The sequence below is a fragment of the Tyto alba genome, unplaced genomic scaffold (genome assembly GCF_018691265.1).
Source record: "Tyto alba isolate M040663 unplaced genomic scaffold, T.alba_DEE_v4.0 Super-Scaffold_10, whole genome shotgun sequence".
NCBI lineage: Eukaryota > Metazoa > Chordata > Aves > Strigiformes > Tytonidae > Tyto > Tyto alba.
The window spans coordinates 20778208-20804550 of record NW_024881262.1 but is presented as its reverse complement, the minus strand read 5'-3'; the positions used below and the strand labels follow the sequence as shown (position 1 = coordinate 20804550).

Genomic DNA, 26343 nt, shown 5'->3' with positions numbered 1-26343 from the left:
CAGGCCCCCGCCGCGCCGCCTGAGCGCCGCCCGCCCTGCCCGCGGCCCAAGCCCGCCGCCCGCCTCGCTGCCCGGCGCGGCGGTGCGGAGGCGGCCCGGCCCCCGCGCCCGCGGAGCGGAGCGCGCCCGGCCCCCGCGCCCGCGGAGCGGGCGGGCAGCGCGCCGAGCACCGGCGGCGCGGCGGGCAGCTACGGCGGTGACATCAGCGGCGGCGCTCGGGGCCGGGCGGGGGTGCGGGTGCCGCTGTGCCCCAGGGAAGCGGGGGCAGCGCTCCTGCAGGTCTCGGGGCGCTTTGTTTGCTTTTGTTTCATACTCGATTTTTTTTTTTCTTTTTTTTCCCTGACATGTCGCTGGCACCCCCGGCGAAGTGCCGGGGGGCGGGAGGAGGTTGTGCGTGTGCCAGTTTAATTAGAAGCGAGCGAGTGAAACCCCAGCGCCATGGGGATTTTAAGTTTTTGGCCGACTTCCATAAAGTCGGAGGAGGCGAGCGCGGGGCTGGGCCGGGGCTCTTACCGCCTGTTTGCTCCGGGGCAGCGGGAGACGCGGCGGGCGGTTCGGTGGGTGACACGGGGCGGGTGTGGGTGACACGGGGCGGTGCGGTGGGTGAGACGGGGCGGGTGTGGGTGACACGGGGCGGTTCGGTGGGTGACACGGGGCGGGTGTGGGTGACACGGGGCGGTGCGGTGGGTGACACGGGGCGGGTGTATGTAGGTGACACGGGGCGGTGCGGTGAGTGAGACGGGGCGGGTGTATGTAGGTGACACGGGGCGGTGCGGTGGGTGACAAGGGGCGGTTCGGTGTGGCGGCGCGCCCCGCCCGCAGCCGCGCCCGGGCGCTGCCCTCTCCTGGGTCAGGATCGGGTTTCCCGCGGGGCGCGGGGGAGGAAGGTGCCCCGGGCCCGGGGCGGGCTGCGCCGGGGCGGCCGCTTCCCCGTCCCCGCCCGCCGGGGCCGCGCCCGGGCCCCGCTGCCGCCCCGCGGCCGTGGGCAGCGCCGGCGGCGGGAGGGGGCGCGGCCGTGCGCCACACGGCGGGGCCGCGGCGGCAGGTGCGGCGGGCCGGGACCGGGGCCGGGGCCGGGGCAGGGGCAGGGGCAGGGGCCGGCGCGTCTGCGCCCCCCCGCGCCGCTCTCCCGCCGGCAGCATGAAGGTCGAGTTTGCCCCCATCAACGTCCCCCTAAGGAGGAGGATGCAGACCGTCGCCGTGCTGCAGTGGATCTTCTCCTTCCTCCTGCTGGGTAACAGCCTTCCTCCTTCCTGCCCTTGCCCCAGAGAGGAAAGGGAGAGAATCGCCTTTTTCCTTAACCAGCGTCACCCGTGGGCATCGGTCTGGCTCACCCCGAGGTTCCACGTGGGAGGAGAGCCGGCCGGGCGGCCAGCGGCTCCCTGGCTTTCCCTGGGTGGGCAAGAGCATCGCACTTCTGGGCTTGGGCTTTCTCTTCCCTGAAAGCTCTGGATGGCTTTTTCTCTGTTTTGGGGTCTAGTTCTTTCTATGAGTTCTTTTTCAAATATGATCTTAAAAAGCAGAGCCAGTGAGCGCGGCTTCGCATTGAGATGCCCGCTGGGTTTCTGACAACTAACAACTTTTTTTCGAGCGTGAGCATAAAGGCTGGAACATGACTAATACTGTTTTCATTACTGATTTTGTAACTTTACTGTAGTTCAATAAAATTCTCATTTAACAATGTGATGAAAATTAATAAGGATTGACAGTGAACTGGCTTAGATGCAACCACAGCCATAAGCTTATGAAAAATGTGCTTACTTGCTTTAAGAAAGCGTTCCTAACTATTTTACTTGGTAAAATTTTTCCTCTGATTTTTCCTCTATTGTGAATTTTCTGAATAGCTTAATAGACTCCTATCACTAAACACCTATTCACAGCAGCAGATCTTATGGGTACTTATCTTCAACTTGGTAAAATGAGTCACTTGGTAAGGTGAACTGAGCCTTAACTCTCTGAGACCAGATCCATGGATTGTGTAAATTGGGAAGTGGTTATTGAATAGTCCATGTGGAACAAAACTGGTCTGAGGTATAGAACAACTGACTACCTGTGTGTTACTGGAAATGTTGGACTGCTTTATGATCGTGCACACTTTATGGTTTACAAAGAGAAGAGGAATACATGCGTATCTTCCTTGTATATCTGGTATCATTCAGGTGGTGGTCTGATGTCTTTCAGATGATTTTCTTTTAGGTTGTTAGACCACACATAAAAGATTTGGGTATGTGGGGAAGCACGGAGGGTATGAAGCACCTTCACAGATTTATCCTTAGCACTTGGCTGTTTTGTTACCTCTAAATTATATGTGGTTGGAATATAAACAGTTTATGTTTGTGGCTACATTGTAAATATCCTGTGCTTTTAATTTTCTATCATTGAATTAGCTCTTGGCATATGCCATTATTCCAGTCTAATGATAATGCGGTGGAAGTTCAGTGGCAGTGGAAGGAAACAATTTTTTATCCTAGCCTGGTTGGTAACCACACTGCTGCAGAAAATCACATCCTTCTATGCTTCCTAGAAGTGATCAGGCTGCAGAAAATCCACTCTTGCTGCAGTTTAGTGGGAGAAGTAGGCAGCTATCTTCTGCAGCTGGAGCTGCCTGGGAATAAATGTCAAAGAAAATCAACAAGGAAGTGTTCTTATGGCTGGTTACGTTGAATATAGTAAGTGCACATGATCATGAAAAAATCTGTTTGCAGGAATGCTTGTTTTTTGGTGGGCAAATTGATTCTAATAATAATCATCTGCTTGTGCTTTCATGGGGATGTTTATCTTTAGAGCTATCCAAGGTGACCTTGTCATTTGGTAGGCGTAACCTTTCAGTCATAGGACAGTTGGAGTGATCTGGCCAAAAAGTTTCACTTAGCTCCAGGAAAGTTCAGATGGCTGAATCCTAAATGAGTTAAAGAAGTGAAAAATGGGTTGGTTTCCGACGTTCTGGATTGCTCTTATGTCTGGATTTTTCAGCCTTTATTTTTTTTGTCTGCTGAGCGGACAAAATATGGAAACATTTTTTGTCTCCAAGTTCTTGAATTCAAAAGTGACACTTTCAAATCATGCAGGGGATGCCCCAGTGCAAGTGAAATACTGTGTGAATTCATCACAGATAGGTAGGAGGGGTAGGTTGTGTTTGGGGGTTGGTATATGGCTGGAACTGGTTTATACCAAGCAAGATCTTCTGTAGATTTAGTCTTATGTAAAAATATATGCATGTGAAAATATGAACTGATAACACCATAAGGTAACTAATGATTCGTATTGTAGATACAGAGCTTCTGTTTAGAGCAGTGAATAAATAAATAGGATATTGGCTTTGTTCTTAGTCATCCATCTAGGTATGTGGTGAGGTGCCATAGCTTAATAAAATGGACCAATAGGATTAACAGATCAAGTAAGATAACTGTAAAAACTAGTGCCCTGAAAGACAAAAGCTGAATCAGGTAATGATATCCTTTAAATCTGGGAAGTGACATGTGAAAAGATGATATGGCACCCAGAGTAAGCCGTAAAGGGAACATGAGTCTATTACAATTTAGAATCCATAATGTGACTTGGATAGAAGACACTGAAAATCAAACATTGGTTTTATCTTCCTGGCTGAGACCCTTAAGAGTAGCTGAATTTAATGTAAAAGGTACATTGTGTTGGTCTTCAGCCCTTGCTCTCCAGGCTTGCTTTGTTGTAATGCAGTGTGGTTTTCTGAGACCGTGGAATTGGTGATTGAAAATGCCACCTTGCTTCTGTGATTAAAGGCTAGTCACAAGTTGGCTTGAAAGACATATATGCAATAGTTGTTGAAGACTGTGAATCGCATCACCATTTGTAGAAAGAGCAAATCAGTCAACAAATACTGAACAAATAGCTGCAGTAGCAGGGTACAAACAATAAAGTTCTGCTTCTTCACACAGTGTACTGGCTTGGGCTGGGTCAGCACTACAGATACATTGCTTCTGCTGTAGAGTGTAGGCAGAATAAACATGCCTCTGCTTCAAAGAAGTTGTACAGATGTGCACAGAATTTCATTACGTACAAAAGGAACCTCTTTAAAATTCTGGGTGTAAGTTCCTGTGCTTCCCTGCTCTGTACTGCGAGCTGCCAAAGTTCTCTCTGAAGCAGAAAAGACGAGTTTTCATTGGAGAAGTGGTTCTTCTGTTACTTATCCAGGGGCATGACACCAGAAGCAAAAATAAGTTTTGAAATACTGTGATCTGTATCTAAGAGCTTCTGGATGAGATGAGAGAAATGCCCATCTACCAGTTTCCCACTGTGTGCCAGCTGAAACTGCCATATGGTTTCCTATCTTACATGCTCTAAGCGTAGCAGGCTAAAATAGTTTAGGTAAAGTTCCATGAAAACAAAAAGTGTTTTAAATGGGCTTCCTTCTTTTAAAAGAAGAGTGTTTGTTATCAGCTTGGAGTCTAGAAAACTAAAGCTATGAAAACTGAAAACCAGGAAACAATAAAATTATGATATTTCTTGCTATATTAAGCAGAAATCCAAAATGGCTTCAGGCTGAAGCATACTTTCAAGTCATTAGTGTTTTGGTGCTGAAACAGCAAATATATGAAGTTTTGCAATTTCAGAGCACCTCCTTTGGAAAAAAAAGGCTGAAACAGACAATTCTGATAGATATAGTTTTAAGCCTGCAATTACTGTTATTGGAGGTTCATTGGCCTGGCCAGGGGCTGACAGTCCCAGGACGGGTCTGGCCCCATCCCAAGCTCGTGCAGCACCCACATCATGTCTGCTGTGTGCTGATACCTGCTTGTGATCTCTCTGTGCTGTCGTCCGGCCCAACCCCAGGCAGAAAGTCACCTGGAGAAATGAAATCTCCGAGCCTGTAAGTGCTGCTGGACTGACTGGGGGCAAGAGCAAAGAAGTTACACTGCTCCCATTTTTGTACTGTAGGTTTCACACTACATATTCACACAAAATAGTCACTGTCAATGAATGCAATCGATGTCCCTGGTGTTTAGGATGAAATCTTTGTTTTTGTGCTTGGAAATATTTTTCTTAAGACCTTTGACTGATGTAAGTTTGCTGCAGTTAATCGTTAGTCTGATATACTACTGTTAGGAAGTGGTGTTTTCTGTTCCTGGCACCGTAACCGAGCAGCGATTTACCCATGGTGTGTAAGCGTGTGGCAGGGGTGAGCTGTGTGCCTCAGTACTGCACCGCTGCGAGTGAGGAGCAACGTGTCCCAGGAGGTGATCACTACCTAGGCAGGAGGTTAGATAAAAGGGCTCTTTTAAAGGCAAACCAATTTTAAACAAAGAAAAATCAATGACGTTTGGTTTCAGTGGTGCTTTGCAGGCGCTTTAGCCTTTTGGTTTTCTTCCTCTCCAGTGTACACAAATCAAATGACAGCATTTTGGAGAAAATAAGGCTAGAAGGTGAGTCGGTGAGCTTCTCCTCTACCAACTTCTGTGTGTGTGACGTAAAAAGAGACAGTGGAATTTGAGCATGTACAAAATCAAATGCACAACTAGGTAACTTGGGTGGAGTGGTGGAGTCTTGGTCCAGACAATGAGAGAGAGCTTAACCCTGTGACAAGGACACCAGGATTTTGTTTTGAGACAAAGTGGTGGTAGGGGGAGAATGGTGCATCTTCTATGGCTCACTTTCTGGGCCCATCAGTGACACGCTGGTCTTCTCCTTACTGGGGACCTAGGAAGTGACTGTTGTGCATACACCCCTGTGTTTATGTGCAAAATACTTAATAATACAAAACCAGTACATAATAAAAGGTATACTTGAGTATGCACGAAGCCACAAAATAATATGCTAAAGACATTGGTGTCTATTAAAGTATGTCCTGTTCTTTAGTGATTAAACTTCTGTGTATGTAGGATGAAGCACCCTGTTAATTGAACTTGGCTGGAGACAGTTTTGAGTTGTGGATCTGGCTTCCTCAAAAGAATAGAAATGATGAAACATTTGCCACAGAGTGAAATATTGCTGCTGGAATAATAAGTGATTTACGTGTTGAGAAAGCTGGTGTCAGTGTAATGTGCTGAAGCAAAAAATAACTTTTTCCCCAAACATGTAATGATGTTTTGTTATTTGATGCTGATTTAATTCATCAGCTGTAGCTGGCTGACTAAAACGGCCTCATTCTTCCTCAAAGCCTTGTTTAGAAAACTTTTTTTTGATATATAAGAAAACTCAGCTAAGCTCTATGAGCCTTCCCTAGCAAGCTAGCTGGTATTGCTACTTGTTTTCGTCAGTCTGTATTCATCTATCCCTGAAGCTTATTGCTGGCCCATGAGTAGGGACTGATGAGAGGATAACAGGGTACTTACTGATGCTTGACTGACTGGTATTTCTAGGAATGCTACCTCTGTTACCTGCATTTTAGGGAGGGAATTTAAGCCCGTCTCTGTATATATGTGTTTGTATCTCTTGAGAATAAGAAGAGAAAAATGGCTGTGCTGTGTCAGGCCAGAGGCCCTGGCTTGGCAACCTGTATGTGAACATAACTGATTGTGGATGCCTAAGGAGAAATGAAAGAAACAGGAGATACATAGACTGAATTTGGCAGGCTGTCTCGGGATTTGGTAATTAGTAACTTGCAGATTTACTGTATCCAGACCACTCCATCTACAGGTCAATACTGCCTAATGCTCTGTATCTCTAGTTTATCAGTATTTGCCAATGGAAGGTCAGCTTGCTTGGGAACTGGAACCAAATTCCAGAGTAAACAAACCTTTAAACCAGCCTCCAAACCTTGGCATTTGAGAGTTTGTATTTGTTATCATAGTAGTGTTGAAATAGAGTTCCCTTGGTAGGAATGCTCAAATATCCTTATGACTGGAGCTCCCAGTTGTGACCAATAAACTGACAAAGGATCTCCACTACAGGAGACTGATACGTATTCAACAAATGCTGACCTCCTTACCACCTCGGTCCTGGAGATGGCTACAGAATTCCTGTGGACTTCACCAGTTTTCCAGTGCAGTTACTTTAAATAAATTCCCAGCTTGTTCTTTGCTGGGGAGTCCATATCTGCCATGGGTAAAAAGTGGCAGCAAGTTCCTGTGCTTCTGGTGGAAATCTGTATATTGACAGAATTGCTCAGACTAGTTAAACAGGACAGTACTAACATAATGACTCTACTTTTTAAAAAGAGACTTTCTGTGTAAGAGCTGCAGAGCAGTAGAGCAGAGCAGTACTCTGCAGAGGCATGAACTTGCTTCTGTTGCCTTGGCAGGTTGCCTCCTCTCAGGTGTTGCCTGTTGTCTCAGATCTTCCTTCGATGACACTGTTGGAGTCCATTTGCTGTATGTGTTATTTCATTTAAATTTCTATCCCTTTCTTTGTGATCTAGAAAGAATTTAGAAAGTATTTCCAGAAATAAAGGCTGATTTTTAAAATTTGTTTTTCCTTTCCCCTGATGAAGGAATCCACTAATCAGAGACAGTGAATTTTTTAATGCCAAAATCAACTTATCAGTGGTACTTTGAGGGACCATAGAGAGGAGCAAATGTTCATGAGGGATGAAAACACCACTGTGCTGTTCTCCTTGTGTGTTCCCTCCAATGTTCTGTTCATCAGTCACCCAGCTCGGAGGCATTGCTGCTCTGAAGACTAAAGGTGAGGAAAGGACTGTTCTGTTGTAGGTACATCAGTGTGGTTGTTGAAGAATATGCCATCTTTAATTTTTTTCCCCTGGTGGCTGCAGATAGAAGAAATGAGCTTTTCACCTTGCTTTGTGTATTGGTATGCACGTGTACTCATAAAGCCCAGAGAAGTACAGTATTCAAAATCATATCTCTACCTGTATATTCACTAGAAAACCAGTGGGATAAAGATGTCCTGCTTATCACATCCATTGTGGGATGAGGTTCAGATTGCTGAACTGTGAACGTCTCCAGCTCATTTAAGACACAGCAGCACCATGTGCTTAGAGAAAGCTTTGCTAAGGGTGTGTGGGAAATGGCAGGAGCTGGCTCATCGTTCAGACCTGTCCGAGCTGTGGAGCAGTCCGGAGGTCTCGGTGCGAGCTGCTTTGCACGGCTCTGGGGGGTCCTATGGAGAGCCTGGAGTGCTGGCTGGATTGAGCCGAGCGCCCTGGCCACCCAGGATACACCTGCACTGGCCACCCACAGCCTGTGACCGCTCTGGGAGTAACAGGATTCTTCTAGTAGACAGATTTGGTGGCCTTCACAACAGATGTAGCTCAAAATTTTTGACTCCTTAGTAACTGCAAATGCATTCGGAGCTTCCAGTTGCTGGGATCACCTGTATTTCCCCACCCAGTGTGTGGGTTTCCGACTTCCTATCTCTGTGGTATTTAAGTATTCTATGAATTTGGTGCCCACAGCTGCAAACTTAGAGCTTATTTAATGAGTGAAGCGTCAGGTGTTCAAACATCATTGGGCAGGATGGCTGCCCATGCTGCTAGCTAACGCTGTATCTAATATTTTTTCATCCATTTCCTGCAGCCAGCGAGTATGCACATGCTGTAAATGGGGACATGGAGGAAAAGGGACGTAAATTCTCATCAATGTTGTCTGTCAGACTGGATGTTCAGAGTCCTATGGCAGTGACTTGTCTTTTAATGCATGTACCCCACTTTTCAGTACACCACAGAGATGTTTCCAAAGCTTTAATTCAAGTGTAAGCAAAAAAAATATCCTTACAGTGTGCACTGGAACTACATCCAATGAGGCAATGATAAAGTGCCGAATTCCAAGATATTCACCTTTTGCCTGGAATTTATTTATGAATTTAGGTAAAGTGGCTGCCATTTATTTACTCACTGTATTCTCTGAAGGAGAAAACACTGGTCTTGTGTTTGTAGGCTCCTTGGTTTTGAGTCATCAGTGTTTAACTCATCTTGCAGGCTGTTAATGGATTAAAATAATGAGGAGGTATGGTAAAAGGAATTTGCTTTGTGTGTCTCATTGCAAATGCAGTAATAAATCAGCTTTGTTCTACAAGATGCTGAGCTCCCCTTAGGAAATGCTGACAGCATACTTATCTCCCTATACCTTACATGCACGCAGGAATGTGTTCCAGCTAAAGCGAAGCAGTGAGCTTGTTGATGTCATGTACGTTTGTTGCATAGTATTAAATACTGCTATCTGGCACTTCCCGCTGCTGATTTAATTAGCTCTCACAGCAAGGATGCTTTGGTCCAAAGCACCTTCCAGCTGTTTGGCTCGGAAACTGATAGTAAAAAGCCATGTGATTCTGTGCTAAGCCAAAAGTCCTTCTGAAAGGAAGGGTAGGAAATACAAACACTATTTTTTGCATAACAACTTGAAATTAATTGTTTTGTGGCAAATAAAAAAACTTCTTATACTTATTCAAACTTAGACCATGAACTTTGGCATCCTGTCCAGATTAGCGTTCCTAGAAATTTCTATAGTTTCAGGATCTCTTCTTCAAATAATAGATGACTTTTCCTCAAAATATATCTGTGCCCTATTTTGAAGTGTTGCTGGTGTGGGATTCCCAGTGAGTTCTTCCTCCAGAGCAGTGGAATCCAGTGTCATCTTTCACCTGTGTTACCCTGCATTAACAATGTTCCTTAGAACTTGTTGCAGCTTTTGGGAGTTCTCCACATTAACTCTAGACATCTGTGGGCCTCAGTTAGCTGTGGTATTTTTCTAGAACTCTTACTAAGGTACTTCTTTTTGCAAGGCCAGGGTTGCTTGTTTAAGCAGGAAGCAATGAGCTTCTGTACTGATGGTACTGAAGAATGGAGTATTCTTCAAAACAGTAAATTTGATTCTGCTTCTGGTTTTGTTTACGGTTGTTCCATTCTCCCTTCCTCAGAGCAGGTGCAATTCCTTATTTTTCTGCTAATTCCCTGCCAGAAATGGGAATGTTCATCCCTTTCTTTACTATTCAATCTGACCAGCAGCTTTGCTTGCTCTGTCTGCTTCTGGATTCTGCCATAGTTCTCAGTTACCCCATGAAAATATTTCCATTTCTGCTCTGAAGGGTCAAACTAGGCACAAGGGCAAGTTGGCAGAAGTTCAGAAAAAGTAAGTATTAGGTTGGAGGAAGCACAAGAATGCCCATAGGCCAAGTTAAGCCCTGAATTTCAGCAGCTCGAACCTGCTTGGTATAGGGAAGCTGTTGTGAGTTTTCAACACTTAAGTAATCTCTCTCTTGATTTAAGCTGATCTTAACTAGGATGAGTGGCTTTTACCGTTGGTCCATCTGCTTATTTCAAAGTTTTCAGTTCTGGTAATATTTATATTGTTAGCCAAACTATTGCCTGATGTACTTCTGTAATTTTTTTACTCCACTCTATTTATGTACATGTTTAGCTCAATATGTTTCACTGCTGTAATTCCTTTTAGGACTTAACAGGTTATTGCCCTCATGAAAGCCAGTCAGTTGTAGGACATACAAAGTACTACTTCTGCTTTGTAAAATATCGCAGAAAAGCACCCGCTTCATACAACTCTGCCTGTTGAGACTCCCAGTGAGGCCTGGGTCCCGTTTTGCTAGCCATTGTGTAAATACGTGATGCTAAAGCCCTGGCTCCCTCGCAAGCCGGGAGTTCAGCCCGTGCTGGATTACTCCGATCCGTGAGCCCGGTGCGTTTCGTTCGCAGGGCGCCAGCGCGAGCCGGCAGCTGCCGGGTGTGCTGCGGGGCGGCCGGCAGCGGTACCGCTCTGCTCGCCTTCGGCCAGCCCCGTCCCCGCCTGCAGGAGGGCAGAATTCTGCAGGTCCTACGAAGGTAACGTTTCCATAGGGAGTTTACCTGAATAATTATTTCAGGGTTGAGCCCCAAAGTAACACGTTCTGTTTAATCAAGCAACTTTTTCTGGCTTTTTGAATTGTGTATAACGCACTTCCAATGTATTGCTGTTGCGGTAGGATGTTATAATTCTTATTAACCCGGGCCTGAAAGTATCAGGAATTCAAACTGCTGTTGTGTTCCCACAGCAATGGTGAGTTTCCACTTACAATGACATGTTTAGAGGCTGAAATGGCACCTCTTAATGTTTTGGTCTTGCCTAGTGCATCTCCTTGGCCAGTCACAGAGCACTCTTCACAGGGAGTCGAACTACCATCCCTATTTTATAGGTAGAGAAATTAAGAACCAAGAGTGGAAAATGCTTTCCTGACACCAGTCCCCCTAGGACAGAGATGTTGCTGTGCCTCCCTTTCCCCTCTTTCCTTCCCTAGCTCTCCTCCCGTCTCACTCAATGGAGCATCACATCTTTGTTAGCTCTTGCTGTCTCCTTTTATTCTGCCTCAGGTAAACCAGATGCATTCTACCAAACATCAGTGTTCACCCTCATCATGGGAAGAAGACATGTGTGTTGGTTCTCAGCTTATGCTTTTGTTTTATTAAAGTAAACCAGCATCATTTTATGCTTATTCGTTGATACACCCTTGCTGGTGTTTCACCCTCAGTGTAACAGCATTCACACAGCATGGAATAAGCTAACTTCAATTTGTATGCATTTTGTGTAGCATCTGTAATAAAAATATCGGGGCTGAGAATTCAAGGTCTTAAAAAGAAGTGGGCGTGGTTAATGCTTGCTGTGGTTTCCTTTTTTTTTGTCTCTTGTAGCAGAGTTTTGCTGTGGTTTCTTTGTGATCCTGATCCTGGGCAACTTCTGGTTCCTCGCTGTTCTGTACCTGCTGTGGCTCTACCTCGACTGGGAAACGCCATGCACAGGGGGCAGACGGTCCCAGTGGGTCAGAAGCTGGACTGTTTGGAAGTACTTTAGGGAATACTTTCCCATTCACGTGAGTAAAACACTTCTCACAGAACTGTAAACATTGGAACAGAGACAACTTGAAGAGCCACAAGTGTGGACAAACATCTAAGACCCATCTTCGGTAAAATTCTAATACTCCAGAGTGAACTTAACTTCTTTTTAAAACATGGCAAGTCTGAGATTTAGTGACAAAAAGGGGCAGGGGCTGATTTTCTGCTTGGACTGTTGGGTCACAAGTTAGTGCCTCAGCACAGTAAATGCTAGACATGATGTCCTGAGGCACATCTATTTAAACTCTTTTCAGCTGTAAAATGGGACAGTAGCTTAAAGTGCTCAGAAGGAAATGAATTCTCATTGATTCTGTGTCTTGTCAATGTACAATCTCCATACTTGTTTTTGAGAATCCTTCTGAGGTAAGTGTTATAATATCCTCCACTGTCTATTTTTCAGCTTATAAAAACTTCAGATCTGAGTCCAAATCACAACTACTTACTTGGCTTTCACCCTCATGGGGTCCTGGTAGCTGGAGCCTTTGGAAACTTTTGCACCGGTCCAAGTTTCAAAAATTTATTTCCTGGGCTTACTCCATACCTTCATATCATGCCCATCTGGTTTGGCTGTCCCTTCTTCAGAGAATACATAATGAGTGCTGGTAGGTAAAAGCAGAATGTCTCAGCTGTTGCTCTGTATTACAGCTTCTGCTTCAAATGTAGGGTTTATTTCTGTACCTATAAGTGGTAAGTAATTTCACTTCAGAAGGATCAGCATTGGTGCTAAATTAAATCTCTGTTTTACGATAAACTGTTGTTGCAAAACATTTTGAAAGGTTTTATTAATAGTTTTGTTAACTGAGCTTTTTTTTCTGTTTTGAAAAAAATTGCTGGTTTTGCCTTGAACTATGAGACAGAAGTACTGAGTACCAGTTATTTACAAGAAGAGGAGGGCATATTACTTTATAACATTATTTAGTCACTGCACAGACACTTGTAAAACAAATTGAGGATGATCTCTCACCTGAAAGGCTTTGAGTCCTACTCATTACAAATATCTTTCTGGTTGGAAGTTAATTACCTACTTACGACTTAGGTCCCAGATTGCAAATTTCTGTAATTTTAATGGAGGTATAAACTCTAAAGACAGTAACTTTTTTAATCTGTTCTGAGCAGCACTTGTCATAAAGGGATGATATTCATGACTGGAACTGCAGTAATAAAAGATTACAATAACAAGCAATAAAGTTGTGGGAACAGAAGAATGTATAATGCAATCAGGACTGGTGTTCCCCTGCAGTGGTTTAATACAGGAGTTATTTCACTTAAATTGGTTAAACTAGAGCATTTGAGTAAGTACGGTCTGGTGCACAAGGCTATGTTTGGGAGACAAGAGACCTAGCCTTTATTCCTGACTGCAACACAGATGCTGTGATTTCAGATAAGGTATGCAGCTGTTTATTTCTAGAAACACACCTAGGATGTTGTTTAGATTAATAGCAGAATTGCATATCCATGTATACTTCAACATACCAGAGAATGCCCTTCCATGTAAATGTTATTTCTGAGGGGATTCTTTCAGGCTTCTAAACTTAAGGGAGTGGCAGTGGTGGAAGATGTCAGTTTTAAACATTGCCTAGCCTGGAAACCAGCTTTACATGTTTTTGGCATCTTGACCCACAGGAACAAATATTTACCTGCCAGATGAGAAACAACTTGAGTAAAAAGCATGCTAAAGAATAGTCAGCATTGTAGCTTGTTTTTCACAAGTACATAGATGATAAACCAGAGGGGTCCTTTGGTTTAATGTGGGTTATCAGTCAAATCATAAACCACTTGCAAAATCTTCCATGTAGTGGGAGCCATGCTCCTAGCACACTGTTTCATCTCCGAAGCCTGCCAGGCTGCAGTTACCACCGGGAGGGTCAGTTCTTGCAGGGCTGAGCTGCTGCGTGCCACAGCAGGGAGACAGATGTGTCCTGGGGAAAGACAGTGGCTCTCACTTTCTCTTCCAGAGAAATGCATGCCAGTGGGTGAACAAACATTGCTCGAATTACTTGTGAGACTCAGGTCAGCTGCGTTGTTCAGTGACTGAAGATATACATGGCAAATGCAGGTAGCTTTTTACTGAGGTCTGAACTTGCTCCAGTAGTAAGCTATTCCTCAACTCTCAAAACTAGATCACAATCATCTTCCCTTTCTTGTGAAATTTTTATAATCCATGTTGTAATGTCCCTAATGGGGAAAAAAAGAAAGCAGGTAACAGGAGATTAAGTATTTGCTTGGCATCCAAAAGAGCATGCTTTGATACTAGCCCTGTAAAAAAAGAAAAACAAACCCAACCAACCAAAAAAAAAACGCAGCACCAAACCAAAAAAAAAAACCCAAAGCCTCTCAAAAGGCATCACAAACTAGACTTGATCTCTAGATTGTCATTTAGACTCTATTGGTAAAACATAGTGTAGTTAAACATGGCTTCTGGGTAAATGGCGCCACTATGAGTCCCTGAAGTACAACTTGTGGCACAAAGGAACTCTGGAGGGGTCAGCTGCATATCTGTTAGAAAGGGGATTTTTCAAAGTGCCAAGTTCAGAGCAAGGTCTGAGTCAATGTTAAAGGCTCATACAGCAGCGTGCCTCTGATTAGAAGTATCAGGATCAGCAGGAGTACCAGGCAAGTTTCATATCTTCTGCTATTTTAGCCTAAATAGATTGATGAGTGCCAGGTCCTGGTTACCAGAGAATGAGCTGATGAGGTCATTTGGAATAGTACAAGTGAGCCTTTTCTGCCTCTTCTGACACTGTCATGCCATTGCCGTAGGTGGAGCTGCTGTTTTATATCTTTGAAAAGAATAAAGGGGGGGATCATCTTGGCACTGTAGGTCTGTGTTTGTGTTCACAAGTCCTCTATTCATTCTGTAAAACCCTCTGTGCCTGTGTTTATATACACCTGCTGTATGGCTTTACCTGCTGCCTCTCAACAGTATCTGCTGACATCCAACTCTTTTGTTCTTGGGCACAGAATCCCTCCGAGGGAGAGGTGAGTTGGCAGAAGAACACACTCTTTCCTGAAGATCTCAAAACTGTGATAGGCAAACAGCATTTAGCTCACCAGTGTGAAATCAAAGGACTTACCTAAGACCAAATCTGTTGCAGAGTGAAGGGGTTTAATCCAAATCTTTGAACGCTGTCCTGTGCTGTAATAATTTTGAAACATCATTTAGATATTTAAAACTGTTTCTTAAATTCCACTGTACTTGCACATGAAGAGCCAGCAGTCACTCTTAAAATGTTTGGTCCTGAAGGAATGGTTTCTGCATCCAAGGAGAGTGTCTCGTATGTGCTGAATAAGGAAGGAGGCGGCCATGCGTCCATCATTGTGATCGGAGGAGCAGAGGAATCTCTGAATGCACATCCTGGAAGTTTAACTTTGAACATCCTCAAGAGGAAGGGCTTTATTAAAATGGCCTTGAAACATGGGTAGGTTTCCCATCTGGGCTGTTATCGTAAGCATGCTATGAATACAAATTGATTCTTAAATATAGTTCATATTATATATAGTAAACAATATAATTAGAATTTGAAAGAGTTGCTTGTCTAAGAATGTGCAAATGTCTGGCACGGAAGCTAGTCTGTCCACCTAGATCCAATCTGGGAGTGTTGAAAACTCCCTTTGACTTTCATAATTTGTAAGCAGTAGGTGGTATTAGCCTATCTTGGTGTTTTGTTTCAGTTGTTTTTTGCACTAGCAAGGAGTAAGAATTATGAAACAATATTAATAAACCTTGGCTGTTATTGCTGAGTGGAGCAGACATTCTGTTTTATGTTCTGTAAATTACAGTTAGATAGAGTTTTCTTGCCATTCTAAGCAAAAAAAAAAAAAAAATAGAAAGCTAGGCCCTGTTTTATTAAATAACTGAAAACTGTGGTCCAGGAAGATTTCTTTTCACCTTTATTCTAAAGACTTTGTCTTGAGGATTGTTATTTACAAAAGTAAGTTTCTGGGAGTTTTTGGTGAAAATCTCAAGAAAAACTAGCTTTTTGCTACCTAACAGCCATCAGAGTGATCAGTGTGTAACTAAACAGAGATGTTATTAATATCTTTTGAGTGATTTACACAGTATAAGCTATTGTGTTTGTTCTGGACTGGTCTCAGTATCTTGTATACTAGAAATATTGGAACCAATGACTTACTCCTGCTAAGCTTTCTGAACAGCTCCCAGGAATATCTATTGACATGCGAAGCAATAATAATAAAAATAAATAAATAAATAAATGAATAAAAGGTTAGTCTTGAGAGATCCATAGTAGTTTTTTAAGCTATTAACTGGAAAAAAATGGTCTATGAGAAGAAGATTTCTGTGTTTTCACACAGGATGCTAGGGTCCATTTTCTCTATAAACTGTTATGTGTTAAAATTCCGAGAGGGTTTCTTTATACATATCACTAGGAGTCTCAAAAAGGATCTGTTCTCTGATAGAAAGTAACATTTTAATCTAATTTGCATTCAGAAACACTTGTGTATTTAAATTAGGACTTTAGTGCCTAAATGAGTCTTTATTCAATTTCTGCTCAACTGCTGATTAGTCCACTGGGATTCTAAACACTATCAGTAGCTTTTATTTTTTAACCATAAAGTTTAGAAGAATATTTAGGTGCACGTTTTATGAGCCTGTCCATAAATGTCTGATCTGTCAGATCACAAAGGTTGGTGTTTATCTCTAAACTGATTTGGATTGAGAAACTAGATACACCTGTGCCTCTCATGGCCTTGATTTCAAAAGCATCCCTAACACGCAACAACAAGATCAGGACACTTACAAAACACAGGAATGGCCAGTTCTTTTGTTATGAAGTTCTTTGCATCAAATGATGGTCCTCCTCTTTCTTAGGTTGTTCCTGGCTGTTTGGAGCCTTCCGGCAGGGTGGTAACGCCTGCCTCTGCCCGAGTGACTTGAAGCCTACGCCTTAGACGTGGTCACCTTAACCACCGGGCTACAAGTCATTCTGGGTCTGAGCACTGGCAAGAAAAACCACTTCTACATGAAGTGTGGGAATCCTGACTTCATTTCTATACAGCAGGGCTATGGGACAGTAGGACTCTCAACAGTTAGAGCTTTTGCAGCACTGTTAGCAGTCCTGAGCTCTTCCCCAAAGACTCTCTAACCATTAATTGCTTCTGGGTTTAACATTTTGGATCTAACAATTAACAAGACATGAAACAAGCTTCCAACTCAGGTGGAAATGAAAGGGTGAGGGAGTCTTGTGGGATGCGGATGGGAAGAACAACCTGCCATCAGTGCCTGCATACGTTTCTGGTGCTTGTCATCTGCAGCATCAAACACCAAGAGAGAAAGGGGCAGCGCGGAGACCAGGGGCAGTGCAGAGACCTGTGCTCTCTGGCCCAGGCTCCTGTACTGCCAACACGGAGAAGCTGTGGTTCCTCAGCTAGGAACTTGTTGAATGTGGTCTGAATGTGTCAGCAAAAGTCCTCTGCACTTCTGGAAAAGACACGTTGGCCCAAGGTAGTACAGAGATCTGATACGAAGTGAAGAAATCCTAAAGACATTAAACAAATGATGAATCAGCTAACTTATCTTTAGTTTCACAACTGTGAGTTATTTCTCTGTCTCAACCTCCTACATAGCATCTTGCAAAAGCCTTCACCAGATTAAAACAAATCCCATAGTCTCTGAGTGCTATTGCACCACAAGATGCTCCTGTTTGTCTTAGTGTTGTAGTAAAAAGTGGAGTATTTGCACAGCCACAGTATGCACCAGACTTTCTGATATTTGCTTTAGAGGTGGCTTGGTGATACAGGCTCTATTTGAGAAAGAACCTTTGAGCAGACACTGGTCAGAATAGTGAATGGGAATGATCATCTGTGGGGGTCCTCAGGCTTGAGAAGCAGTAGAAGTTGTTTTTTCCATACATGTGGGATTTGATTGTTCACAGTACTTCCCAGCCAGCTCTGTCCTCAGTGCATCCTCATCAGGTGTTCAGAGCTCTGCAGTAATTCATCCCGACAATATTATAGCAGTGCTGCTATTTTACAGTAAGATTTTTCTCAAAGATAGTGTGGGCTGAATGGAGCTAAGATATAGAAGATAAGTCTACAGTAAAGCAAATAAACCACCTCTGTAGCCTTCAGAGACTGTTTAGGATTACACCGCTATTTTTTCTTTAAACTCTGCAGAATACTATTTCATGAATCTAAGCATTAATCAAGCAGCATGCTGCAGTCAAGGTTTTAAATATAGTGGTGGTTTTGCCTGTTGGAGGCAACTGCACTGATTCCATCCACCTAAGTAGTTTGTCCAGGAGCTAGTCAGTGCCTTTCCTCCCAAGCTAATTCATGAACTAAATGAGAATTCATTAGGCTGTGCAGGAGCCAAAGTGAGTTAGTATAATTTCTGTGGGTAGGATTTGACCTCTGGTAATAATGCATTCAGGCTAGTGTTTTCAAAGAAGTCTGGAGGAAGCAGGATTTCACTGGGAATTGGACAGCAGAGGAGCTTGGCATTGCACTCATGTTTGTAAGGATGTCTGGTTTTTATCACGGCTTTTGGGCTGAAATCAAGTGTGTGCATTACTTCGGTCAAAAGGCAGAGGAACGCCAAGATCTGGTTTTGATGCCACCCAGCTGGGAGCATTATCAGGTTAGCAGTGAGGCTTCTTTGCTTGCCAAGAGAGCAAATGCAGTGGAACAAGGGTGGACTTGCTGAAATAGTGGTGGAGAAGATGATAATCATAATTATCATATATACAGTTACTCATTTTTAATGAGCATTCATAAAAAGTTGTGACGAGTATCAACCAGCTAAATACTGCCCAAAAGCTAGTTGCTAGTTATATGTCAATCACTTCTATTTTTTTAAAACCCAAAAAACCCAAAGCAGCTGCATATCAGAGGAGCTGAATGCCTGTAGCTGATGAAGTCTACAGCTGCTGAAGCTTTCTGTGCTCGTTACTGTAAAACTGTTTCCATGCTGCTGCTGTGAACCACAGTGCAAGTGCAGGCTGAGGTGGGATTCTCAGTGTGGTCATTGTTTTACAGGGCTCATCTGGTTCCAGTGTTTTCCTTTGGTGAAAATGAACTATTCAAGCAAGTTGCAAACCCCAAAGGTTCATGGCTCAGAAATGTACAGGAGAAGTTGCAAAAGATAATGGGCTTTGCTTTACCACTATTTCATGCTAGAGGAGTATTTCAATACAGTTTTGGTTTAATTCCTTACAGACAACCTATTCATACTGTTGGTAAGTTCCCTGTGCCTTTTCTAATGCTTTTGCAAATGCTTAAAAATGCATAAGGGTGCTACTAATATCTGTGTAAATTTATAAATTTGTTCTAACAGAAACAGTTGGTTACTGTGCATCAAAAGCAAGTATGTGAGGCTTAAAGTAAATATTTGCCTTTTTTCTTTATTTTTTTTTTTTAATTCCTGTCCTTCCCCATTTAAAAGGGATTCTTTTTCCCTTTCCCCTTTCTGTCCCAGGCCAAATCTTATTCTTCATTTGCAGTTATTCACAGGTTTCTATCCTCACCAATCCTCAAGGAAACCCAAGGGGTTGTCCAGTCTGTACCAGAGGGCTGCCACAGCTCTGCAGCTGTTGCTGCGGATTCTGGATGCTGCAGTTATTTTGTAAGGTGCCCAGCACCTTCATTTCTTAGGCCGGCAGACAAGCATTGACAGCATGCATGCCATGTTGACAGGCAGTTAGGAAGAGAGTTTTTTCCCTAAAAGCTTTCGTCCCTGGTCATCTGCTCTCACTGGAGTGTAAGACTGAATGTCTTTTGAATTTTTTAACGGCTTTAACTAGTACTGTTGACAACCACACCTTTAAAAAAAGTTGTGCTGGGAATCATGCAAAGGGAATAGCTGGCTGTCCATGTATTTTGAATAAATCATTTTTAGACGGGTTCTGAGCTGAGCGAACTAACGAAGTCTATTTCTACAGAAAAGTAAATTGAGCTTTTCTGGTATTCCACAAAGGACATTTAAGAAGGCCCTCCCTTTAATGGAGAGATGATTTGATTTTAGTATGGATCAAATAAAAATGTTTAAGACAAAATATAGCCCTTTTTATGTTAAATTTCACACGGTGCTCTGTCTTATCAGTGCATACAGTTAAGTGTTTTAGAAAAGATTTAATTTTGAAAGCCCACATTGTGCACAGGCAGGCAAAAAATGTCACTTATTTTAAAGCCAAAAAGTTTTCAAAGCGTTGGAATGAGAACAACGTATTTTCTGCAGTTTTTCCTTGGGCTGATGATACTGAGACTGTTCTGAAGCTTAAAATGTCTTTCACTTTTAGGCAAATTTTCATCATTGTAATATTTACTGCAGGGACAGAGGTGGTCCATGGCTAAAGCACAGGAGTGCTTCAAATCAGCAAGACTAGAATCTTGCAACAGAATTTGTTGTATGATCTCAAGAAATCCCCTTCCTTTGGTGTCTTTGTTCCCTCATTTTTGAAAACTATCACAATGTCCCTGCATTCTTGGTGGGGGGCATCTCAGTATGGCTCAACACCTCTTTGAAAGTGTTAGCTCAGCTCCTGAAAGCTGCAGATTTGCGCTGAGCTCCACCCGAGCCAGTTAACTGTGTTGACGAGGTGGCCGGGTATCAGCGAGTTCCCTCCTGGTTAAGAAGCCGAGGGTCCTAAAGCAAGGAGATGCAATTCAGCAAAACCGAAGCCTGTGAAGTCTGAGTGTTTTAGGCTTGATTAATGAAGTACTTTTGCTTTTCCTGAAAATTATTACTGCTTTTCAGAAATAGAATCAACTCTAAAATATCAAATTAAGCAGGTTGCTTAGAGCTGCACAGAAAATTAGAGGTATGAGTGTAGTTTCCAATTCCAGAAGAAATCTCTACTCTTAGAAGAGACTGATGCAGGAGGGCTTGGGGGTTGTTTGGTATTTCGAGTCATGCTTCTGGAAATCCCGGATTGGATGTATATTGATTTCACACCCCCTAAGGTATTGCTCCATCCAGGGCTGGGCTCCCATCCCTAGCCACGTAAAGTCTGAATTTCAGCACCCTGTAGGGCCCGAGAGCTGTTGGCAGCTAAAGCTGCCGCAGGAAAATGCCACATCAGTCCCTTTGTGGTTCTGGCTAGGCTTCCCTTCCCTTTTGTCAACACCATCCAATTTGAAGTGGCAACATATGTTGAAAGGGATTTTCAGGTGCCTTTTGTAAAAGCTCCTGGTGGGGTGCTTTTAACTCTCCGCTTTTCTACAGACTTCCTCTGTAATCTTGGTCCGGTCTGTTAAGCTCAGTGCCTCCAGTGCGAGAACAGCTGTCAAAATCTGTAGTGATAGAACGACACAAGGAAGACTGAGATCACAGAAAGCTTCTCTTAGCATATTGCAGGCTTTTTAGCCATGACTTTTTGCAGAGGAGGAGGCTGCCCTCTAGACTCTGTGGAATTACCTCCCGTGCTCCCTCTCGCTCTCACTCCAACAGAGCAGGTAGCAGGCTTTGTGCAGTGCCTGGAGAACATTTTGGTTGGAATTGTATTTGTGGGCAATGGGTAGTTCCGAGACACCTTACAGGGTTTGGGGGTTTTACATGCTACCACTCCCTAGGCTGAGGCAGCCAGCAACATTTCTGGCGCTGGTGCAGTGATCCCCATTTTGAATAAATCAGAAGATACCTGTATTTCCTTCAGTCCTGTTCGTGTGGCTGTGCGGTGGAGAGCACCACTGTCATCTTAGGCATGTCACTCATACTGGGTACCTTCAGTATTCAGATCAGAACAGAAAACGGTGAGAAGGTACACTTTTTTAAATGCTATTTTGAACTTGGGGAGTACAACCCCAGTGACAAGACAGCACATAGCCCGTGGGATTGTATGTTGAAGTGTAAACTGCTCCTTCAAGTTAGAGCTTAACCCCCTTCTAATTTGCTGGTTTGCTGCCAAACTGAAATGATGGGGTTTTAAAATTAATTTTATCTGAACTTGAGCAAAAGGAAGTGGAGAACCAGACCCAGGGCTCAGGTTTGTGAAAGGCAGGATCAGGCCCCAACGCAAGAGAATTGTGTTGTAGTTCTGTCACCTCGCTGGGAGCTGAGGTGGAACTGTTACAGGAGGGAGAGCATTTCTACTTAAAAAGAGACATCAGTGAAACTAATGCTGCTGTTGTGTTTGATTTACAGTGGGAAGCCCCATTCCTGTAAAACGGAACTTGAACCCCACCACAGAAGAGATTGAACAGCTACATGCATTGTATCTACAAAAACTAAGAAAATTATTTGAAGAACACAAAAGAAATTATGGGATCCCTGAACATAAATCTCTCATCTTTGAGTAGCAAATTACAATTTGTAATTCCAAATCTCATGGAAAAAAATGTATGCTGAAAGATGTCTTTCTTGCAATCTGTATTTTGCAATCTGTAATTATCCTTGGGTAAGGAATAATTTTAAGAAGGGATTATTAGATGATTTATTGACTTTTATCTTACTCTTGGGGAAGAAAGAAAGAAAAAAATCGTTAGGGTGTAAGCCTCGAAGCCAGTGCTGTTCTGAGTTGTCCTTTTAGGTTCATCCATACCAGAAATACTGGTGAGGGACTCCACACAGATGTTCCTACAACCATGGTACCTAATTATAGCATCAGCAGAGGAAGTTGCCCCAGAATGAGATCACTAGGAAGGAAAAGTATAAACCCGAGAAGTCTTTGATTAAAAGTTGAGAGATTTACCAGCATGTATCAAACATGACATCAGGTTGTTCTCTGAATACTAGAAAACCCTGCTGCTCTTCCATAGAAATGAAGGTGTATGTTTGCAATGGATGGCTATTATAAGCCATTTATACATGAATCCAAGAATAAATAGGAGCATTCTGCCCTGAATAAGGCAAAAGTGGTTTGTCCAAGTTACGGAGCAGAGCAAACCAAACCCTCTGTTTGGAGGAGAGAACTGTATTGAGTTTTGTGTGTGCATGTGTATGCTGGGTAGTGGGAAGCACTGAATGATGTGACTTTTTTGGACAAGCTGTGCTTTGGATCGCCAGACTGGAAGATGAAGCAGTTTTGTTTGGTAGTTCCAGCCTCATAGGAGCTGTCAGGCACAGGACGGGAGACGTGTACTGAGGAAGCTAGTGTGGGAATCATGTGAACTTTACATCTTGTGCAAATTAAAAATGATCGTGTGCCAAGCACTTCCACAGAAGCAAGGGGAACCCGGTTTGTTCAGTCTAGTTCTGAAACATCACCAGAGAGAGCATACTTGGTCTTTTTCTTTCCCACTGATAGATGTGGGCAAGTATGTAGAAGGCTCTGCCGTAGTGTGATGCAGTTGCAATTGCCAAGGCAGTGTGAGCAGAGGTCTAGGGTGCAGCAGGTTAAGAGGATGCTTTGTATACAAACTAGGTGCCTAAATCTGAGAGGCTTATCCTAAATGTGGATATCCATTTAAGAAAAGAAAAAAAATCTTAGCCAAACTCTTTTTCAGTTAAAATGTCTAGATCTTGGAGATAATGCTGTGTGAAGAGAATTATAGTGTATTATAGAATTTCTTACGAGATAAATCCTTGTATTTGTAAATGCTTTCTATCTGCACGTGGGCTTTGCAGATCTGTTTTTATCAAAGTGTTTGGTTTGTTTTAAGCAGTTTTGGTGCCTGAATATTAGGTGCTCTGATAGGACATGCACAGGCCTGTCAGGCAGCCTGGTGCTCCTGCAGCTGGGCCAGTTCAGCACTGGGGTGCTCCAGGAATAGCAGCATTGGCTCCACAAAGGCACTGGACACATTGTGTGCTGGGTGGGCTGGAATCTCCTTTAGAAGAAACACAGTTCGAACTTGGGGAAAAAGTTAAAAGTCTGGAAGGAAATAAAGAATCTTAGCAAGATGAAGGTCTTTAAAGAAAAGAGTGGAAATGTTTCGACTCCCATGAAGCGGACTTCTAATGAACCAGAGCCCCAAAGCCAAGTAAGTGTATGCCAGATAGAGTGGATGTATGTTGATTTGATGTGCTCCAAAAAAAACCTCTAGCAACAGGTTGGGGTTTTTTAGGAGACCTGTGCCTTCTAGTGCCCAGCTGTCATTCAGAGGTGACCAGCTCTGAGCCAGTGAATCCTGCTTTCGCTTTCTCTAGGATGACAGATGTCTTTCTGGGAGCCAGGGCTGGAATTTGTCATGCCTGAAGAAGTAGTCTGTCTTCCCTGACAGACTGCAGTCAGTGTGTCCACAATTCACCTCTACTCTACTTGAGCTTTCTTGCTGACACGTGTGCTTGCCCTCCCTTCCCATGCTTTTGCTTCCTGATAATCACTGTGGTGTAGACATCTTACTTCCTCACTCTCTGTCCATCTTCCCTGTGTTAACATCTCTGAAGGACTATGTATGCATACCAAATATTGAGTGGTGTCTTTTCATTCAGCAGATACAGGTTATAGGAGCAGGGCCTGAGAAGGGGAAGCACTGTGACTGCATGTTTAACATGAGCCTCAGATCAGGATTGCTTCAGCTCTTGGAGGGCCATGTGTCTAGGGAGGTCAAACACAGCAGGTTTGATACCTGGGAAGAGGTCTCTAGCGTTCCAGAGACTGTAGTAAGTGATGAGCCCTGAGTAGTTGTTTTTGCTTAACCAGCTGTGTGAAATTTCTTTTGGATTTGTTTTTTTGCTGCCTGCCCTGATGAGTAGTGCTGATTATTCATGGAAAAAGAATTTGGAGTTTGTGTCAGACTGTTCTCTCCTAGATCATCTGCTCTAATGAGATATTTCCTCTCATTCTCAGCCTGCTCTTTTCCCATTACCTTAATGATATAGAAGCTCAGGATGTAAACTCAAAAGCATTAGTGTTGGGTTGAGGATGGGAAGTAACAGTGGATCGTTGTTGATCAAATGAGCCAAAACTTTTAGGGAATATGTGGATGCTGATTTTGGGGCAATATCTGGTCCAGGGGGTACCCTACAAACAGGCTTATCTCTGAATTACATGAGAAAATGATTTGTGGGCTCTGAATACCATCCATAACTGGCACAGTTGGAACAAGGAGGGATTGTGTTACTCTGACTACTGAAATTTTCATTGCTTTGTAACACAAGAAGATGGAGAAAAAAAAGAAAAGCAGAATCTCCAAGCTGCTTAAATATATATTGTTGCTCGATAACTACTACGTATTGCTTATGATGGTCCTTCCAAACTACCTTTTATTAACAAATTGCCTAGTGTATCTAGGACTACAGAATATCAGTCTCTAAACCTGATAGGCATGGTGTCATCTAAAATATTTACCTCTGTGTTAGTATGTGGATTTGTAAAACAGCCCTGCAATACTGAGCTTAAAGGCCAGAGCCCTGGCAGCTGCAGAGCAGACCCGCTGTGGCTGGTGCAGGCGGCAGTCCTACCGTTGCTGCAGCCACGAGGAGCCTTCCCATGTTTGTCAGAGTGAGCATCAACGCAGCCTTCAGCTGCAGTTGGTGCTTGACAAAGCAAGAGCAAGCAGCTAGTAGGAACGGTGACACCCCCCTCCCCCAGCTGTGATTAGAAGAATGGGGTAGTGCTCAGATTTCTGGTGGGATGTCCACGCTTACCGGGGCCTGCTTTGTGGTGTGTTTCTCTTTGTGCCTTTTAATGACACAGGTAGTCCCAAGGAAGCGAGTCATCGATCAACAAGATAGATGCTCTGCCTCTATACCGTGTGAGCACTGCCTCGGCAATGTGCTCACGGTGACAGTGCCTGCCTGTTCCCTTGGGAGGAAACATCTCTGCCAGATTTTGTTGACAGAAAGTCAATCCTCAAGAATTTTTACTTTGTGAACTACAAAGCATATTTTACACTTCTTAGCTTTTTATGGTACCTGTAAAATATGAATGTCAGTTGTTTCAATGATAGCTGTGGCAAGGAGGTGTGAGGTAATAAAGGTTTGTACCAAACTGTGCTTGTGCTGCCTGGAATGCGTCACTGCTGCTGGGCAAGGGCCTCATCCCTCAGACCTCAGGAGCCTGACTGAACCGAAGAGGTCGTCTTAGGCTGTAAGGCCGTGGTCATAACATGCTAAGAAACCAGGGGGGCAGAGAAGATGGATGGATTGCTCGCTGCAGTCTCCCAGGGGATCGCCTGAAGCCAGGTTCCTGCTGGCAGTCCCCGAGGGGCTGAGGAAGAAAGAAGCGACCCACGGCAGGGAAGGGCCAGGCTGCAGCAGCCCACAGCCGGGGAGCAGTGCCAAGGGGGTGCAGCGGGGATGCCGGACCACGGCGGGGTGGGCGACTCCTCTGCGGAACTGGAGTTGAATTCAACTTACGTTTACGGAGAAGTTTGAATTTTAAGTGAAATTTGCACTGAGGGGTCCAAGTCTTGCTGTCTGTAGCCTAGAAAGAAGAACATACCCTGCTTCACACTAGGGACTGGGGAACTAAATAGCTGCTTGCAGTAAAAGAGTATTGCATTTGTCTGTTGGGAAGAGGAAAACCGGCCTCCTCAAAACAGTGATATATTTTAGGGTCTTTTAAAAGTATAGCAATGTTTATACTAATAGCTGCAGTGACAAGTATGAATTCCCAAGCCTGGAAAGGCTAATTGTGTTTTGTTACCATTTTCATTCTTTATGGAACAACCCCACCTTGCATCTCAGTATACTACAAAGGGGAAAAATGAATAAAAAGTGAAGTGGCCTTGGATTGCTTTGCAGTAGTCCATTA

General features: G+C 43.7%; 1 protein-coding gene across 3 annotated transcripts; it reads left to right on the top strand.

Moving 5' to 3' along the window:
• Positions 1 to 239: 239 nt before the first annotated feature.
• Positions 240 to 25578, top strand: MOGAT1 (monoacylglycerol O-acyltransferase 1). Of its 3 annotated transcripts, none has more exons than XM_042800735.1 (8): positions 240 to 557; positions 7217 to 7286; positions 7406 to 7599; positions 11552 to 11727; positions 12150 to 12351; positions 14994 to 15168; positions 18746 to 18945; positions 21849 to 25578. In XM_042800735.1, exons 3-8 carry the CDS (start codon positions 7503 to 7505, stop codon positions 22001 to 22003), a joined length of 1005 nt encoding a protein of 334 aa, XP_042656669.1. In that variant the 5' UTR covers positions 240 to 557; positions 7217 to 7286; positions 7406 to 7502; the 3' UTR covers positions 22004 to 25578. The 3 variants fall into 3 exon arrangements, with proteins under 3 accessions (XP_042656669.1, XP_042656661.1, XP_032861398.2); XM_042800727.1 differs by having other exon boundaries at positions 11549 to 11727; XM_033005507.2 differs by lacking the exons at positions 240 to 557; positions 7217 to 7286; positions 7406 to 7599 and adding an exon at positions 1040 to 1234 and having other exon boundaries at positions 11549 to 11727.
• Positions 25579 to 26343: the final 765 nt, after the last annotated feature.

Coding starts and splice junctions, on each gene's coding strand:
- MOGAT1 (XM_042800727.1), top strand. CDS start 7,503: ATGAAAACACCACTGTGCTGTTCTCCTTGTGTGTTCCCTCCAATGTTC. Junction 12,352..14,993: donor AGAATACATAATGAGTGCTG/GTAGGTAAAAGC, acceptor TTGGTCCTGAAG/GAATGGTTTCTGCATCCAAG. Junction 18,946..21,848: donor ACAACCTATTCATACTGTTG/GTAAGTTCCCTG, acceptor TTTGATTTACAG/TGGGAAGCCCCATTCCTGTA.